Raw genomic sequence first — 18,601 nt, 5'->3', positions numbered from 1 at the left:
GGACACTGTTAATTACTCTCCATTATGAGGGGAAAGTTAAGCACAGAGTAGTGATGAAACAGATCAAATCCAGAGACAAAATTAGACATGTCCTCCAATCTAACTAAATATTTAGTTACATAAACTTTGTTAATGAACCAGAATAAACAATTTACTCATGTTTGTTAATGTAGAAGACAATAAATCAGCAGTTTCAGGCCAACTGATGAGTAAAGCCAAATAGCAAAGAAAGCTCATAGACAGGTAAATAGAACTATTTAAATAGATTTATTTGAAAAATACTTACAAAAGCAAGTATGTTTGACACTAAAATAGTTAAACTTATTCTGTGTTTACATCGGTGTGATTAAGCATGCAGCATTAACAGTCTTTTCTGTTTGAAGCATTGTTAGCTTGCCTTAAGGAAGTGGGGAAAATTCTGGTTTACTGATGAACAATGTCTCCCTGCCACTTCCTCAGCAGCAGCTACAGCTGTGATCTCTGCCTGAGATCTCAGCACGCTGAAAACAGGGTTTGCTTTACTAACTGCCGCCTGCCAAGTGCAGATTTACTAAAACCTGGAAGGTGGATCAGTTTTTTTTTTTTCCTCTGGGAAGGAACAGGAAAGGAAGGAGAGGAAAACAAAAGGATCGGGGGTTTTCTTGTGAACAATTTACCCAAGCTACGTTTCGTGAAAGAGTCCTTAAATTTGTCCTTTTTTTGTTAGTGGTCATCTTCCTTCAAAACCTGCACATACTTCTGAACTTACCCGTAAACCAATGCCGCTGAAGCTTACCATTCCTACAGCACTTTTTAGCTAGGGGAGTCCAGGACTAGATTAGCTAAGGTTCCCCATCCAGACAGCAGTTCAGTAGTGTCAGAAATGACTTACAGTGCAATTAGTGTCCACATACTGTACAGCTACATTTTAAGACAAAACTGGCACAGATACTGATTGAAAGAGTTTCCTATATCCATGTAATCCATGCTCTGGCAACAGCTATAGTCTGTTCACAGAGCAGTTTTATCAGGGCACATGGGAGTGGATGGGATCTCACCAGCCACTGTTTTGCATAGTGCCAGCAGCTGCTGCTGCTCGAGCCGGCATATTTCTGTGTGCCTCTGAAGCAGAAGAAAAAGACCCATCCATCACATGCACTGGCAGCATCCGCTTTCTGCCAGGCTGAGGGGTGTAGCTGTTCTGTCGCCAGTCGTCCTCTGGGGGCATATCAACTCTCCTTGGACCCGGGGCCTTCACACAAGAAGGGGGCACAGGACAACCTTGAGAGGCACCGGGATCCCAAGAAGGCTCATGTGGTATTCTTAAAGTGCTGTAGTCTGTGCTGGCTGGTAGCCTGCAACCGATGGCGTAAGATTCATGCATTTGATATTGTGAAGGCTGCTGGAGGAAGCCTTCCTGTAAACTCTTGCAAGGCTGGCCAGCATGTTTCCCCCAAAGCATCGTTCGTTTATCTGGTAACGTGGCTGTTTGCCTGGCAGGGTAGCTCGTGTTCAGCAAATGGCCAGAGACACTTGATGCTCCACCTCCTAAATGCGGATTAACAAGAGGCTTTTGCCCCTGGGAGAGGGTGCCTTTGGGTACACAAGGGAGACTCCCATAGCTCAGTGCCATACCTGGGTAGTCTTCACCTTGGAAAGCTTCACTCCTGTCAGGCACAACCAAAAGTTTCTGGATGATGTTCTTCTGATCTCCTGGGAGGGGGGGAAAAAAAAGGGTTTGCTTAATTATACTTTTTGTTTCGTCCTCTCAGAACTCTTAGCTGTGGCAAAAAGGTGACAGAAGGAAAACAAAATTACTAGTACATCCAGTTACTGATTGATGTGCAATTCTGAATACAAGCTAGCTGTACCCTTTCTAGCATTCACTTTCCACATTGCATTTCCTCCTTATCCTACTACAGCTGCTGTCACAGGCTTCAGATTCCTTTAACAGCCCTTGTGTCATCAAGAAGGAGCCCAACAAAATATCTCAAGATAGTAGATCAAACTGGTTTTGATGGCTGTCACAGGGAAAATAATTCTCATGCAGGAATTAGTTATTTCAATTACATGTGTGATTTCCTGGAATGAACAGCCTTTAGAAGTATTCTCATACATGAGAAGAAGGTGGTGGGTCTTACCGCTGCTTTTTCACTAAAGAAAATAACTCACAAAAATGTGAGTATGATTTTATATAAAGTCATTGTAATGCTTCCATAAAGATTATTCCCTTTTTTAAGTCCACTTAGCACAAAATCACAGAACAACTCAAAAGGGCAAAGAAGAAGGTGATTCGTCCTTCCAGATTTCTAGAGGAATTCAGGCAGGTAGTGAAATCTCATTATGAAAAACAAGATCTGAAGAGCTGTATTACAGCAGTATTTCTGATCATGAAGGAGGAGGAAAAGCCCTATGATTACCTGACAGATTATGTGCCTTGCCCACCATGCTGGGCATCAGTACATCATGGGGTAGGTGCTGCACCTTGTTTGGGTTGTGCTGGGGATCAAAGGGAAACACAGGAGGATCATGGGGGAAAGGAAGGGAAGTGGAGCTGGAAGAACGGTGGCTGGTGTCCACAGGCATTTTCCTCGTATTTGGTGCTTCCTTTTATAAAATAAGAAAGGAGAAAAGAACATAAAATGATGAGTAAACACAGAGTTGGGTTGAATCAAGCAAAGGTGGTCTTGAGCCAAGGAAATGGGTGAGTCACTGGAACAAAAACATGCATCTGTATGTGAAAAAGAAATACAAATAAAAACTGCATCAATCCACTAAGGCTCTTACTGCAGTGGTGGGCTACTTAGGAGGATCATTTGACTGGAAATACACCACGGAGAAAAAGCCAAAACAAACACAAACCAATCACAGAGGTTTGGTTTATAAAAACTGAATCCACAGAACGATGGCAGGCCAGTCAGCATTGGAACTGCCATGCTACACAAGCCATGAAATAAAGAAGGTTATTGCTGATCCTTCCTGCCTTCCTATTTTCTAGCAGGCTTTACTGAAAGTTCTGATTCCAGACTATGAACAGATTCACCGGTTGCAGCTGAAGTATTTACCAGTGCTGTACCATTTCCCTCTATTAGGAGGTACCTACCCCAAAGCAGGGATGGCTGAATGGCACGATAACAGACCATCACAGACTAGAGCCCAGTGACTAATTTGAAGAGTGGTGACAGACAGCCATCCTATTGGCTGATTCTGCTGTGGGGGTAAAAACCTTCAGCAGAGAGGTTTGCCTTGGACAGCTAGAGTTTTTTACATTGCTTCTGCCAGAACTCCAGGTATATGTTAAAGCCCTCAACTAAGCGTGCTGAGGAATAAACATTCAGAAGTTAGCATATTCTTAGCTTACAGCTAGGAAATTCTCTGCTGACAGCAGAAAGATAGAATCAGATCAACCAGTCTACATAACTGATTTTGCAGCTGAGACTATTCTACACTTATGCAGCCGGTTTCAAATCAAAACTTAAGCACACTTTGCAAAAAAATTCAACCCAAGCCAAACCTTCACATTGTATCTGGCTACATTGCTAAACACCAACAACAATCTGTTACTGTTTTCCTTATGGGCAGTTCTAACTTGCACCTAAGACTACTTAACAGAGTTAACAAAGGGCAGGGGGGGAAAAAATCAGTCTCCCTGTTTTTAGTTACTTCCTGTATGTAACTGGCTGCACGTTGTGTGCCAAGTCTTGAATTGTCTCCCCTCTATGCTTTTACTCTCTAAAAAAACTGCTTGCTAAATATACCGACAAGAGAGCAAAAACTTCCACGTGGTTAGTGGTGTCTTGTTAAAATTATAGGTGTACTAGAAGCTTTCTTGAAAATACTCTAAATCAACTTAAAAATTGTTTATACTGCATGTCTTCGTATACTGGCAAGTAATATTAGCTGACATGCTGCAATGACTCCTAAAAAGATAGCTTTGTTACTTAAATAAGCTCATTCTTTTTCCAAAGAGAACAAAAATTAATGAAGGCAAGCTTTCATCATGTCTTATTATTCAGTCGTCTGCTGTCTTGTTTGTTAACTACTAAATGCAGATAGAGGAAAAAAGCAACCCTACACGCAGATGATGGCTCTTTCAAAAGCTGCACATCATTCTACTTACAAAACTGTGAGAAGAGAACAAGGTCTCTTCTCTGTTTGAGATGACTGTCCCACTGAGACTGCGAGCAATGCGTCGGAAATTCTCTGCACTGTACATTTCCTCCTCTTCTGGTTCCCTGCTATGTTCTCTGGTATATGTGACCTGCAGACAACACCACACATTTCAGAAAAGGCTCTCCGTAATATCAGTTTTGTGTAATAATTATAGGGAACAGATCAATAAAAATCTAGCAGACTACTTATACTTCAATGAACTCCATGACCTTTTCTTTTTTGTCATCCTTCATTCAGGTACTACCTTGAAAATTTAAAGCAAATGGGTCTGTCTGGATCTGGTGATTAAAAAAACTATTCCTTATAGTCCGTCTTTCTTTAGTAAAGATACACTGATTGATTTGGCTAAGTGAGATTCATTCTTTTATAAACGTCTAAAGCCAGGACAAGAAGTCTCTACTGCGATGAATCTACCTGAAGGACCAACTGCCGATACAGTCATCACTGCCCCTGTAAAGATAATCACGGCTGCAACTTACAGCCATCCTGTGATAAAGTCTTCTCATAACTGAAAAAATCTAGGATTCTTTAATGAGTACTGGAAGCTTGTTTATCTTATTTTAACATGGGAAGTGTTTATCCCTTCTTTCTTTTCCTCTGTTCTATGTAAGCAAGACCATTTAAGCTCTCTTTCATGAGTATGGAAGTATTACAGGAAATGCCATTTCCCCTTCAAAATACTTATATGTTTTCATGTACAGGCACTGACATGTAACTGCCAGTTACCTGAAGTTTATCCCCAGGGAAAAAAAAAAAAAAATCTTCTCCCACTGAGGTGACCAACTATAGCAAATACCAAATTATCCCCCACTTTCAAAATATGTAGTGACACAGTAAAAAAAAATGTCTGAGCTCCTGCAAGTGGTAACATCAAGAAGCAGTTATCATAAGTTGTGATGGAAGGCAGTTCATGTCAGCATGTTCAAAAAGACTAGATCTTAAAGTTTTCAGATAATTTGATTGCATGCAAACAGCATGTAACATGAGTCACTTGGTTTTAGCTAATTAATCCTGGGTTAGACTGCACTTAAAATTCTCTCTAACATTAGTATCAGTGACCCCAGTACCTTTTTCATATTCCACTTCTTCCATTTCCATTGTAAATTCTTTCATTTGCAAAGGCCAAGCCCTTCCCCCTCTAGCACATCTTAAGTAACAACATGTCACCTTGGAGACAGAAGAGACAGCGGATCCACACAGACTGCGCTCGATCTCTACTGTTGGGGTTTTCGAGAGACCCATGCCAGCTGTAGCGTGCAGCTTCCTCACATTCAGGTTCGCAGAGACTGGGAAGGAAAATGCTATGCTTGAATTCAACACTTGACTGCATGTTATGACACATTTCTGACTATCTTAGGTCTGAGTCAGCAAAGACAGACAGACCATACATGCAGAATGAGAAGTCAGAGATCCTTTGAACATTAATACTTCAGCTAACTCTTAACATTTCAAGGGGAGACAGTCTATCAGGACACGCCTGTTTCACTTGCCCTTTTGCAGTTTTTTTGGGAGCAGTTGAAATATTTAAGAGTTAAATGATTTAACTGCACACCAGCGCTTGTTTGACACAGAGGTGAGATAGTTTAGGGGGCCTAAAGGGACAGAAAATCAGCTACCAGGAGCAAATTACCTAAAGTTACGTGGGATAAACACGACTATCGGCTTTAACTTCCTCAGACATTGACCTCCTTGTTCCCACCAAACGCTACAGCTTGTCAGCCATTTGTTGTGCTGGTTAAATAGCTAAAAGTGTTATTTTTAACTAGGATTGCTACAGTTACCTCACTTCAGTGCAATCCCACCAACCAAGTACAATCCTAAAATTTCTCATGGAATAGACAGGCAGATCAATGGCATAATGAAAACGGTCACAGAGAATATCTCTCTCTAAATGAACAAAGGTGATGTGGTGGTAATGACACATTTTCTGCACTGAGGTGGCATTTGTAGGATCAGGTCTTTACTTTGATCCGTGTAGTAAAGCTCCAGTAATCAGACAGAGGCATTTTCACTACGATTCTGAATGCAAAGGTCTGACAAAACCAGTTGATATGGGACAGAAAGCTTAAAGAGCATTTGCAAATGAATAGGTAATCCAAGTTAAAAGTGAGAAAGAGCTGTCCTAGACCCACTCAGGTGATTTTCATCCAGTTCATCACAGGAGATGCAGTGGTTCAAACTTTTTGTTTTTATACAGAATTTGCAGAACTTAGGAAGAAACATCTGAAAGTCACAACAAACCAGAAGTAAAGATCTCAAACACAAACATCACTTTAGAAGAATATCCATATCTCATCTCTGTCATATATGTAGTGGAGAATAGGCAAGAAAAGTGTCAGTGTAAGAAACAGGGCATTTGATGACAGAACTCCAAAGCTCCAGCTAACACTAAAGCAACTGGGCTTTATCGTGTTAGATTTCCAGAAAGAGCTTCCAGAATCAGTAAGCTAAGCAGGAACACATAAGACCTTCTGATTCAAGCCCATGCAAGAGAGTATCTGCAAGGTTGTGAGGTCAGATCTTGCTTCATTCTGAAAGAAACCCAAAGGACAACACATGGAAAATTGGCCACCTTTGGATGTGTCACCTGGTGGACTGCAAGACAAGATAGCTTCAAAGAAAACTTGAGCTGTTGAATAAAAACCTGTTCAAGAGCTTACTGCAATATTCACTCTAGTCACAGCCAGGCTTGATTTGTCAGGAACGATGGAGGCTCCACCTCCATGGGTGCAGGGGAGGGGAAAACCTGTCTTCTGTATGTATTGTAATATACACCTATCTATCTCACTTTGGTAGCCATCAAGTTTCCCGCTGCTTTGTATTTAACCAGAAAATCCATAGCTGTAATGCTATGACATGGATTATAAAGAAATTGGCTTCACTTGTGCTAAGCAAAGGATCAGGGTTGTCCTATCTCAGGCAGGAGATTAGATCAGCTTAAGTGGAACCGGACTGCTGTCATCAGATTCTAACTGAATGTCTCCAGCAACAGCTAGATGTTCTCACCAACAGCAACAGAATCTGTTCGTTTTCTTTTGCCACCAACTAATCCACAGTGTTTCAAGATCTTAGTGCAGATCATGTAACCCCCACTGTTGCTTTCACAAGTAATTTTCCAGACCTTAAAGGAGGTGGTCCTTAGCAAAACACAAGTTCAACACTCATAGATCCAGAAACACTTTAAAAAAAGTTATTCCCCTCAACTAGATACAGACTACATTCTCAAATACAGTACAATCAGTTAAAAATCACAAATGTGGAGAACATTAACTTCAGGCATAGAAACAGTTTAATAAATTCCAGAGGTGATGTAGGACTTTCCAACAGCAAAATTCAGCAGCCTGACCCAAGCAGCTAGCTCCCTACTTGAGAACATAATCATTTATTTCTGTGTAACTCTTAACAGATATTGCTCTCCATTTGCCAAGATCAACAGCTACTCTGCAGCCTCCCCAGGCAGTGCTATCACACTGCTTCTCTACCTATATAGTTAGAACGTTTTTAGAGTCCACAATGTGAATCTTCCTGCGTCTGTGCACAAATTCATGCCCATTTAACTAAATCAACTGGAAAATGTACTTTCACCTGTATTGGAGTACATAGGCAGGTCAACCAAGAAAAACAGCTGCATCATTCTTACCTGATCGGTCAAATGGATACCTAGCACTGTCCTGTCTTCCCAAGAAAGGCCTAGTGGCCTGAGATGCCTGCAGACTAGTCTGATAGAGGGATTCCAGTTCTGAGAGCTCCTGTTCTGGGTCTTGATTCCACTGTGGATGCAGATGTACTGGGATCCTGCTCAAGTCATCTCCAACTGCTCTCCGATCAGAAAGGGGTGGACTCCTCCCAGGTATAGGAAGCCATTCAGTATTTTTATTAGCCTTCTGAGAACTGTAATACCTAGTAACGTTATCCACCCAACGGTCCACAGGCATAGAGGCAACCATGCTACTAGGAGCTCCATCATCCACCTGTTTCATTCTTCCATCATGACAGTGCCTTTCCAGGCAGGGTGCAGGGTCTGCTATATTCTGTCCACCTCTTCTACACAGCTCTTCACTGTGAGAACAAATACTCTTAGAAGCAAGATGTTGGGCACTAAAACCCTCCAGAGAAGCTACCCTGTCCCTAATATCCACAGTTGAGTGTGATTTCTCAGAAGACTGGTTTTTGTTCTCTTGGTTTTGAAGGATTAGCTGTCTGCAACCAGACGATGAAGGGTTGATGAAAGATTTTTTTGTTAACTTTGGAGACTTCTCATCCTGACCCACTGGAGCAATCCAGCCTTTTTCATGAGTACCTTTTCTCTGTGAGACTGCATGCATTTTCTGAAACTGCTCTGCCAAGGAGCGAACATGTCCCTTTGTACTAAAGGCCTCAGATTTGCAACCTTCTGCTGTGCCATATTCATTCTGTGAGGGTAGTAAAATCTCATGGCTGTTTGCTCTGGAGTACTTATTTGTTTTCTGCAAAGGATCCAAGGAGCACTGCTGTGTAGGGGATGAAGTTGCAGGGGTCACTGCATGATAGGCCCCTAAATGATCAATGCTGGGCCACACTGGAGAGCTTGCAAGTTTGGAACAAGGATTGTGCTGGCTGTCCTTTTCAGGAGATGCTGCTTGTGGTGGATGTGGACAGGTAAACAGTGTAGGCAAAGACCCAAAGTTTACTGTGTTAGCCTTGGATTTGTACTGAGGTGTGAGAATAGGTGTTACGTTATGAACCTCTTCTAACTTGCTGCTACTGCAGCATTCCCTATAGTCTTTTGGCCCTGTGGCTGTGGTATCAGCAAATTCCACACTATGGTGGGCATCATTCTCAGTTCTTGCAGATCTCTCTGCCAACCCTTGCCTATAGGGAAAAGAGGGAACTTGATCATGAAAATCAGCAGAAGCACACTGGAAGTTTGGAGAGATCCTGTTGGATGGATTGCTTTCAGAAGGGGGCAAGGAGGAAGACTCTGGATATAATGATGAGTGCAATTCATGGCAGGAAGCAGGTGGGTGAAAGAAAGAACTGGACCCAAATTCCACTTCTTTGTTGGGTTCCAGTGGTACCTCCTGGCTCAGCAGTACTTGGAGCGGGCCAGTCTGTTCACTAAAACACACAGAAGGGTAAATGATTAGCAGTAGTCATTGCTTACGCTTATCCCTAGGATGTAGAACTTGCACTAGTTGACATATACCTCACCACACTTTTCTTTGCTCACTGTACTCTGATGAAGACTTTGCATTAATTCAGTAGATACACACATTAGTACTTTGCTTCTAACACTGATTTCCTACTGTAAGTGATCTACTGAATCAATTTCGTATTTTTAAGAGTATTTAGCTAGAGTCAGGCTCTATATAAAATATTCTTGTACGGCACCCTAGGCTCTTCAACCAGCAGACTGAGCCTGTGGATCAGGATAATTGTAAGAATAGTAAAAGTATCATTTATGTAAACTAAAACAACTGTTTCCAACATTAACATCTTAGATATTTTTGAAAATACTTTGGACATTTTCATGATCTGAACATGAACTGACAATCTTTCCAGAAGGTTCCTTCTCTCCAGGCAACTTCATGAAGAATGACTTGACAAATGGAAGGAACAGGTTGAAATCTCTCTCACATCATCTTTGAATTCTGATCTTTCAGATATTTATCCAACACATTAAATAAAATTCAAGCTAAATACATAACAATTATTTTGTAATAATTTGTATTCCAAGTATACTTCTAAAAAAAATTGTATTCTTTTATGTACCAGTGGAAGAAAATCATATCCTTGGGTCATACATGTCCTTGCCATTTTTCTTCATTTAGTTAGCATTTGAATATGCAGACAGAAAAAACAGTGCCAAGTCCACGTGCCTGTGAGAAAACGCAGCCTATAAATGGCTCCAACAGAGAACTTAAGGAAACTGTAACATCATTGCTTTGTTTCCTCCTTGAGATGCACAGAATGAAAGTTATCATGAAGACCTAGTTGATATGAGTAGCAGAATGACCTTGTCTGTGAGCAATTGCAAACTTTGCATTGTCTACAATGTTATCTATATCAAAGCAAGAGTGCAGAACTCCAGCTGTAATTCTTTTCATTGGCTGCAATATTAACATTTGGTTGGATATAACTTTTTGCAAAGTAATATTCTCTTCACAGAGCAGCAGTAAGTTCAGCATTAACAAAATTAGTTTAGAAAGTTTCTTTCATTTTCTTAGAATCTGCCAAAACTTGTAATTGGGGCTCTGCATTTCTCCTGTAAAGAGGATATAATGGACCCTTGATTGACAAAAAGATACATATAATTCAACTACTGCAGGAAAAGAAAAGAACATTATGAACTATAGCCTGGCAGGTGTGCAAATTAACTGAGTTTTAGTATATAGCTGTATGTGGCATTTTTTAAAAAAAGGAAAAGAAAAAGGATTCTCATCTGAGATTGCATCTAAGCCTCTGATAAATACAGCATGTAAAAAAGGGGAGAGGGAAGAAAAGTAACAGTTGAAAAAACACCCTAGAAATTGGACAGGGATGGTCTAGTGCTAGGAGGGAATGGCATGGGAAGAAATAAGGATTAAGCTGCATGCTAAAGAGGGTAGGAAGAAAGGATCAGTTACAGCAGAGAGTTAATTACGCTATAGTTAAAGTCAGTATGGAAGAAAGAATCATGAAGAAACGCTGAAGAGGCTGCTAAGCCAGGCTACAGGATGCTGGGAAGCACAGAAAGAAAATGAAGAATGACACAGCATCAGGGAGAGCAGTCACAGTGACAGGATCAGGATCCAAGAGTTGTACCAGTGCACCACTAGAGAAGTGGACTAGAAAGCAAGATCAGTGTACTTGACACTTTTGGAACTACAGATCACTAAAACACACTGATTACTGTTCCCAACATAAAAGCAATTATAGCAAGATTTTTATTGTAGTATACTTTTACTGACTGAGTCCTGAAACTGCTCCTGACGGCAAACAGTGGCACATTTCATTCTAACACACCCCCTTTTTAGACAGGTTGTTGTTTATTGTATTCTTTCCCCAGTGCCTAAAATATCAATGCTGCCAGGCACTGACTGCTACAATTCTGTCACAGATCACATTTTGAACATGTGCACATTGAACTACTCCATGAATTTTGGAGAAAAAGGGGACAATTGAACATCTTATAATAGGATTTAACCTACAGAAGAAAGGAATAGGAAGTAACGCTGTAGGATTTGGACTACCCAGGGGAACATATATAGCTTGCTATTTCTTTCCAGACTGCACTGCTCACAGATGCAGCTCAGATCTGGGTCTAGGTGATATACTTGGACTACCTTGTAGACTGGGCCATGGTGCCACCCTGTGGTGGGTGGCAGGCTGGCGGCGGCAGCGGCTGCGATGGCTGTTGGTGCTGCATGCGATCCTGGAGGCTCCGGGCTTTTCGGATACTGATTTGCAGCTTCTTATCGACTAGGGCTCTGCTGTGAGTGCTAGCGCTGGCATCATGCATGGCAAGTCTTAGTTTAGCTAAAATGCAAAAGAAAACATAGCAGAAAACAAACAGAAAAAAGGAATAAAATTGAAAAAAAAAAATGCAGCAAGAACATAAAACGGACCATGCAAATACTGCCACAAAAGAGTTGACGAGGATGCTATTGTTTCCATTAATGCACATTCAGCTTAGCCAGGTGTCCAAACATGTTAATTGAAACTAAATCAAAATAAAGTGGGAAAAAAAAATTATCTATGTTTTAGCCCAACTTCTCATCCCCCTCACACAGGCTCTTTCCAACCTTTACACATTGATGCTTCATTCTGTCACTTATCCTTCTCTCCTCCATACCTGGGACTCCCTTCATTTGCAGGAATGCCCAGCTGGGATTTGAGATTCGGCATATACCTTGCTGGAATGGAAGCTAATAGAGTTATCATAACAGCTGTGTGCTGCGCCCCTTATTCTGCAGTCCATAAGAGCCAATTTCTAAGTGCAAATGCACAGGAGCTACCCACTCTGCAGCTATTCTCTGCAGAGAGAACATGGGGTGAGACAGCCAGCCAGTCATAATGGAAAAAGACCACAAATAAAATGAAATCACATAGCACGCATTCTCAAAGGTCACAATGCATTAAAGCACTTCAATGTCCTAACGCCTTTTTTTTTCCTTCATGAAAGTTAGGTAGAGCATAGCTCATTTCTGTTAATCCAGAGGACTCTAGAGTGGGCTACCACTTTCTTCCTATGCTACACCCTCCATGAGAAACAGGGGAGGTTAATGCCCCTTGTAATTTGGTCTGAGGATTGGGAAAAAATTTTAATTGAGGACCAAGTGACTGGGGGAGTTGCCTACCAGCTGCTTGCTGAACTGTACCATTTAGCACCAAAAAGGGCCATAGCACTGGACAGAACAACAAAATCAGATGCAAACATGAAAAAAACAGATGAAGAGGAATAGAACTAAAACCCCCAAAAGGGAATGCTGAAAGATTCTGCCTCCCTGCATGTTCCTGAAGACCAGCTGGATCCCCGTGTTACTACCTGACCATTTAATGTGATTCAATGTTTCAGACTTTTTTGTATGATACTAGTAAACTGTCAAAAGCACAATAGCTCAGGTGGTTAGTTACTTACATATAGCTTCATTACAGAGAGCCAAAGCTGCAGCACAATCCCCCTTCTGCTCCTGATTCAGCGACTCTTCAAAGATTGAGTCTGCCTCCTGCATCGACTTCTCAAAGCCATCACTCCTCCCTGCAATGGGCAGCACCCTTCATTTTGGTTTCATTCATTGCAGAACCCTCACTTACCCTCATCCCATTCATGATTGCCAAATTCTTCCACATATGGAGTCTCGCAGAGGCTGCACATAACCCAGACTGCACCGCCTAACCTTCCCTAAGCGGGAATACAACTTGAGCATCCTAATATGCTTGACATCCACACAGTAAAACAATGTGGACCCCATTTTTTCCTCAAATTTTGTCTGAGAGTTGTACTGGCTTATTGTATTATTTTTGACAGTCTAAATCAGTACAAAAGATGGTCTAGGCGTATCACAGTCAGTTCAGATGACTTATCAAATAGGAATTAATCTAAATTTATAATTAAATCTAAATCAGAATATATCAGTAAAACAAAATAGCGGGTCAGGGCTTTCCTTGTACGTTATCTTAAGCCCCCTGCCCAAAATCATCTCTCTCTTCTTCAGATATCCAATTACTTCCATACAAAATGGAAACAAACTAACAACTGAGATGTCTGGGGAACAAAAAATTCTGACTTAAGTGTGAGTGTAAATGCCTGCATGAAGTACTTCCACAAATGTGTGTTCAGTGCATACACTCAACTGCTGAAAGAGACATACGGAATATGAAAACCCAACAGCCTTGTAGCTTTAGGAGGAAAAACATATGTGTAAGAAGCTGAAAAGAAAGGGACAACTGTCAAGAATTCTTTCTGAAACAATTTAGAAAACAGTGTTGGAGAAGAGAAAGAAATCATCCTTGGACACAGAAGAGAAACACTGTGTCCTGGCATCAGAACACCCAGTTCTGAGAGGAGGAAACGCCCAAACAATCTGGTCTCACCTATTAGGCATTATGCAAGTTATGCAATAAAATACACCCATTAAAATGAGACAGGGGAAAACAGAAAATAAAACTTGACCTTTTGTTTTGTTTAGGGGTGGTCTTTTAATGGAACGTCTCTGTCATTGCAGTAGACAACATGAGTATCTTTATCAGCCAAAAATAAATTACGTCTTCTCAACTTGCATAACATATGCTCCGGCCTGGCCTGCTCCTCAACACCCTCATGCACAGATGCAAACACAAACTCTCTTATACCATAAACCCCAAAGAAATTGCATGAGAAGCAAGTACTGCAGAGAGAAGTAAAAGTTGTTAGAGCAGTGAGTTAATCAAGCAGCACATTCAGGTTCAAAATCAAGGCTACTGAGGCCTATAATCAAGGCCAGTATACTGAAGTTAGCTTTCTTTGCATGAATTTAGCAGTTTACTTGAGGGAAAACGAGTCACCAGTGTTCTGGAGTTCTGCGTACAAGCAAGCCTTCCATGCGGTCAAGCAGCCTGTTAACGTTAAGCTATTATATCTCTGACTGGGGTGGGGAAGGGCTTACAAGGAACTTTCCCAGGTCCCAAGTCAATGCCTATAAACTCCTCAAACATTCTACTGACATCTTTGATTAAGCATTATTTTGGTTTACTTTCTGTTTAACAAGGAAAAGCTAAGCAATTTTTGCCTTTATCAATCAATACAATGAGAGATCAAAGAGAGGTAACGCCTTGGAGAATATGCTGTTTTCTTCTGGGCAGGAGAAGCAGAGAAGACAACATCCTCATGCTCGACAAGAGAGGTTTACTCTTCAATTTTTACATCGTTAGTGTTTACTTTTGTAAATAACGCTAATACTAACAAAGAGATATCCATCTACTCTGATACATCAGAAATTTTTCACCTGGTTACTGGCAGGTTACAGCAGAACTGTAAAGGATAACTAAGTGGCTCACTGACAGTCAGCAAAAGTTATAAAAATTTTCCCACGGTCAGACATTCTGATAGAGATCGTATTTTTCAGCTGTCACTGGGACAGTGACATTCTGGCTGCTGAGCAGCTGGCATGGCTGTAGGCTGCAGAGCACTGGCTGTATTGTGCCCAGAGTCAGCATAGCTGTGGGGTGCCCCTCTCCTTACTCTCTGTCCTGTAGCAGTAAACCAGCACCTCAACTCTTATCTACAACAGGTGTGAGCAAGCAGCATGGGGATGCAAAGAGGCCTAACAACACAGGAGGCCACAGCGGGTTTGCCCCAACCATGCGTGCATTTGTGGGAGCAGAGCCTAGGCATTCACTGCACCTTTGTTTGGCTCTGCTGACCTACCAACAGCCCCCCAGTTAAATGCTGTACCAGGCTTCAGGCTTCACTCTCGACTGGGTCAGTGCACTTCATCCCACCTTCTCTCTGACTCCCCTCACTGGCTAATGGAGACTGAGGCCAAAAACAAAGGCACTGCAAGTGAACCCTGTCACCAAGTTCCCTCTGCTGCAGCTCCATCCTTCCAATTAAACCTTTTCTACTGCCATCCCCTGCCAGAAACATGAGGAGTCATGGAAAAGACAATCACACTTAGTATTTGACTTTTTGTGGGGTTTTTTGGGGTTTTTTTCCTTAGAAAAGATATGTAAACTAAGCTCAGATTTTCAACATTAGTTCCAGCTTAAGCCTGCCACAGTACTTGTTCCCACTCCTGTGCTGTAGCTGCACAGCCAGGAAAGGAGAAAGAGTGGGAAGTACAAGGGCAGGAACAAGCAGAATTGCTTAGGGCAGCGATGCTATCAGAAACAAAACAATGGCCTAAATGGACAAGCTGCTGCAAGTGGACCTGAGGCATCTGAAAAGTACAAACAGACCTGCTCATTCCAAGATGGTCATTGAAGCCCTGTAGCTGAAGCTAGATATCAATACTAGTAATGGTGCACATCACCACATAAGAATGGAAAGGTGCAAATATATTAAAAACATCTCTGCATTACTTTGTGGCCTCATTTACAAAGGAATTTGGTCAAAATACTAAAGAGGTTTTTTTACATCCTCCAGGTTTGAAATTAATGGTCTTTGTAATGGGGCAGGTGGAAGAGAGACACAACAGGAAATTAAGTTCAAAGCTTCAAAACACTTCAGCACTTACAACCTGCAAAATATACTGCATTCAAGTAAGTTACCCTGATTCTGCAGTTCATCTAGATCCATGAACCTGCTAGGACGGGGATTAAAGCCCATTGCTGCCTCCATTTCCTTTTCTCTTTTTCTGCGTAGCTCTTGTTCGCGTGCTCTCCTTGCGACCTCCTCTTGCAATTCATCCAGTTCACTCTTTAAAGGGACAAACATCTCCCCACCTTCAAAAAAAAAAAAAGAAAAATATTTTTTTTATAGTAAAACCTCTTAAAGTATCCCTTAAAAGGCAAAGAAATATTAATGGAGAATACAATTAACATTAGAAAATAACAGACTGACCAAGCATAGACCACAGAATTTCAGATCACAAATTTTGCCTTAAGTTTTACTTTTAAAACCCTGCCCAAGAGTTTGGCTTCCAAATGCCTTCTCTGTGTCAGTGTCTGGCAGAAATGCTGCAGTGTAGCTTCCAGCTCCCCTGTAGCACAGCCCGTCCCTGGATTCACTGACCCAAGAAACAGCAAACAGAACAGAGAGAGTAATTGGAAGAGATAACCCTAAGCTGATGCTGAAATCTTGAGGCTTCTTAATGTGCTTATAATTTGTAAATAATGCTATGTCAAATTAGCCAGATCGTTGGCTTTAGTAAGTAAAATGGATTCCAACTGAGATGCTTTTCATCTAACTGCATAAGCAGATGAAAATGGGAGGAAAATAAAGCAAGCATATCAATATCTTAGTTAACACAGCAGAAGTCGATCAGTTGTCATTCTCACTTCAACTATGACCTGTATTCAAAAGCTGTGTCCTCTCCTCCCTTTCCCTTCCCCAGACATTTTTTGGAATTAAGTGTTTGCTCAGAACAATACATAATCGGAATGTCTATCTGCAAAAAGCTCCACCAAATATCTTGTAAATATCCAATCCAATTTCTGACAATTTTCAATTTTGTACAGCATTATGAGCTTCTTTTCAGGACTTGTCAATCCTACCAAGTTGTTATGAGTTATGCTTGGGAAGGTATTTTCCACGGATGGCACAATACTGAGTTGTGGGAAAGAACAGGAAAAATTACTTTATCAGTTAAGTCAATACTCAAAAAAGATGGCAGAGCAACATGATCAAAGGATATTCCAACAGAGTTTTGTGCAACCCACTTTGGTAAGTCTTATAGCTTATAAAACTGTCATGTTCCTCAAAGTTTCTTCTCCCCGTTCTCAAATTCAATGCAAAGATAAACAACCAGAAGGTAAAGAATAACTCCAGTAAAATTTACCTTGCAAAACGACTGCTACTGAGGAAGCGTATCTTACCATTTCCAATGGTGTGTGGGCCGCTTGCCCAGCTCCCACGTGATGAAATAGACTCCACTTCCAAGATGCTGCTACTGTGAGACTTTGGGATGTTATGCCAGGCAGGAACCAATCCACCTGCTCGCTTCATATGAGCATCCCTCCAAGAAGAGAGTAATTATACTTTACCATTTTACTAATCTCTCCAGGAGAAACTACATCTACCTTTTTTTTTTTTGGTGTCATCACAAAAGTATTTACTTGCTTTTTAATTTCATTTAAAAAAAAAGTCTACCATAAGAAAATCTTGGGAGAAACAGGGGAAGAGAAAGTTAACAAGGGGGAAGACAGTAATTCTTGTCTCCTCCATAAGAGTATGCAATGAATATTAAAACCGTGGTCTGACAGCTGTTCTCAACAGATTCTTACAGCTGAAAATCTACTATTCTGTCCATATTCCAGTCTCAGTTTGATTGCCTGAACCTCTCTAAGCCAAGGAGGAAAGCACATTGTGCTGCCCATTTTTGCATATAAATATCGCAAGTGTCTTGCAAGATGTCAGGGAACCTCTCAAACTGAAAGTATCACAGATATCTGTAAAAGACTGTTGATTACTCATTTTTTACAAGGCTTCTATCGAGCAACGGCTTAACTGAAATAAAAAGGTCTGAGCTGTTCCAAGGACAAGCATGAAGTTTGATATTTTAGTTGAGTTTTTGAATCATAGACTAAGGGTATGACTATTTCAGATGCATCATTTTAGTCAACGTTTCTCATTCAACTGAACCCCATTTATTTTCTCTCTCACTAGCAGTAAGCTATCAATATACTGATAAGAGAAGGGATCAAACTCACTCAGATTCCTATTTCCCTTCTATTTCTCCCCTGCCCCAAAAAATCTGTATTACAAGTTAGGAATGCTGTTCTACAGTTTTGTTTTTTTTTTTTTAAATGCTCTACACCTTTTTGTAACTACAAAAAAGAAATCAAGGCTTCAAACTTTATTTTTAGAGTGATTGTTGAAATCTACCTGTGGGTGCCTGAGCTTTCAGACAAGGGCATGTCCAGACTCACTGGGCTGTTGCTGTTGCGTTCACTGCTTTCATAGCCAGACTCCATCCTCTGTATTAGATGAGGATGTTGATCCACCATAGGATGCTGGGTGCCCCAGCCTAGCACACCACGCTTGTATCTGACATTTGACTGGCTTGATCTTGTTTCTTGAACAGCATGTTCCTTCACCTCATTCTCAATAAGCTCTTTACCTGTCAAGACAAAGCAATATAGCTTGATAGAAGATCCAAGCTTCAATACCAGCAAGTCATCTATACATATGTTAGTTTCTCAACCACGCTTAGTGCTGCATTTAGTATAAAACTAGCAATACTAAGCAGAAAGAGACCCAATATTTTTACCGCATTCCTAGTAATATTAAGCAATAATTTATTCAACAAATTTATTTTTAATCTCTCCCCGTTAGTATAACTTATCATAT

General features: G+C 41.0%; 1 protein-coding gene across 12 annotated transcripts in view; it reads right to left on the bottom strand.

Moving 5' to 3' along the window:
* Nucleotides 1-248: 248 nt before the first annotated feature.
* Nucleotides 249-18,601, bottom strand: part of USP54 (ubiquitin specific peptidase 54) — a 102,528-nt gene continuing 84,175 nt past the window's right edge. For 8 of the 12 annotated variants that reach the window (XM_075107954.1, XM_075107961.1, XM_075107958.1 and 5 more), the window contains 10 exons: nucleotides 18,137-18,371; nucleotides 17,128-17,267; nucleotides 15,862-16,035; nucleotides 12,752-12,871; nucleotides 11,457-11,649; nucleotides 7,793-9,249; nucleotides 5,320-5,438; nucleotides 4,100-4,240; nucleotides 2,400-2,586; nucleotides 249-1,692 (listed from right to left, as the gene is read on the bottom strand). In XM_075107954.1, the coding sequence (XP_074964055.1) occupies nucleotides 1,034-1,692; nucleotides 2,400-2,586; nucleotides 4,100-4,240; nucleotides 5,320-5,438; nucleotides 7,793-9,249; nucleotides 11,457-11,649; nucleotides 12,752-12,871; nucleotides 15,862-16,035; nucleotides 17,128-17,267; nucleotides 18,137-18,371 (3,425 nt within the window). In that variant the 3' untranslated portion in view covers nucleotides 249-1,033. Of the gene's footprint in view, nucleotides 1,693-2,399; nucleotides 2,587-4,099; nucleotides 4,241-5,319; nucleotides 5,439-7,792; nucleotides 9,250-11,456; nucleotides 11,650-12,751; nucleotides 12,872-15,861; nucleotides 16,036-17,127; nucleotides 17,268-18,136; nucleotides 18,372-18,601 lie in introns of those variants that run through there. The other 4 variants (XM_075107960.1, XM_075107966.1, XM_075107964.1 and 1 more) reach the window with 3 other exon arrangements.

The sequence above is a fragment of the Phalacrocorax aristotelis genome, chromosome 12, assembly GCF_949628215.1.
Source record: "Phalacrocorax aristotelis chromosome 12, bGulAri2.1, whole genome shotgun sequence".
Lineage (NCBI taxonomy): Eukaryota > Metazoa > Chordata > Aves > Suliformes > Phalacrocoracidae > Phalacrocorax > Phalacrocorax aristotelis.
The sequence above is the reverse complement of the archived record's forward strand: the minus strand, read 5'-3'. Positions and strand labels throughout refer to the sequence as shown.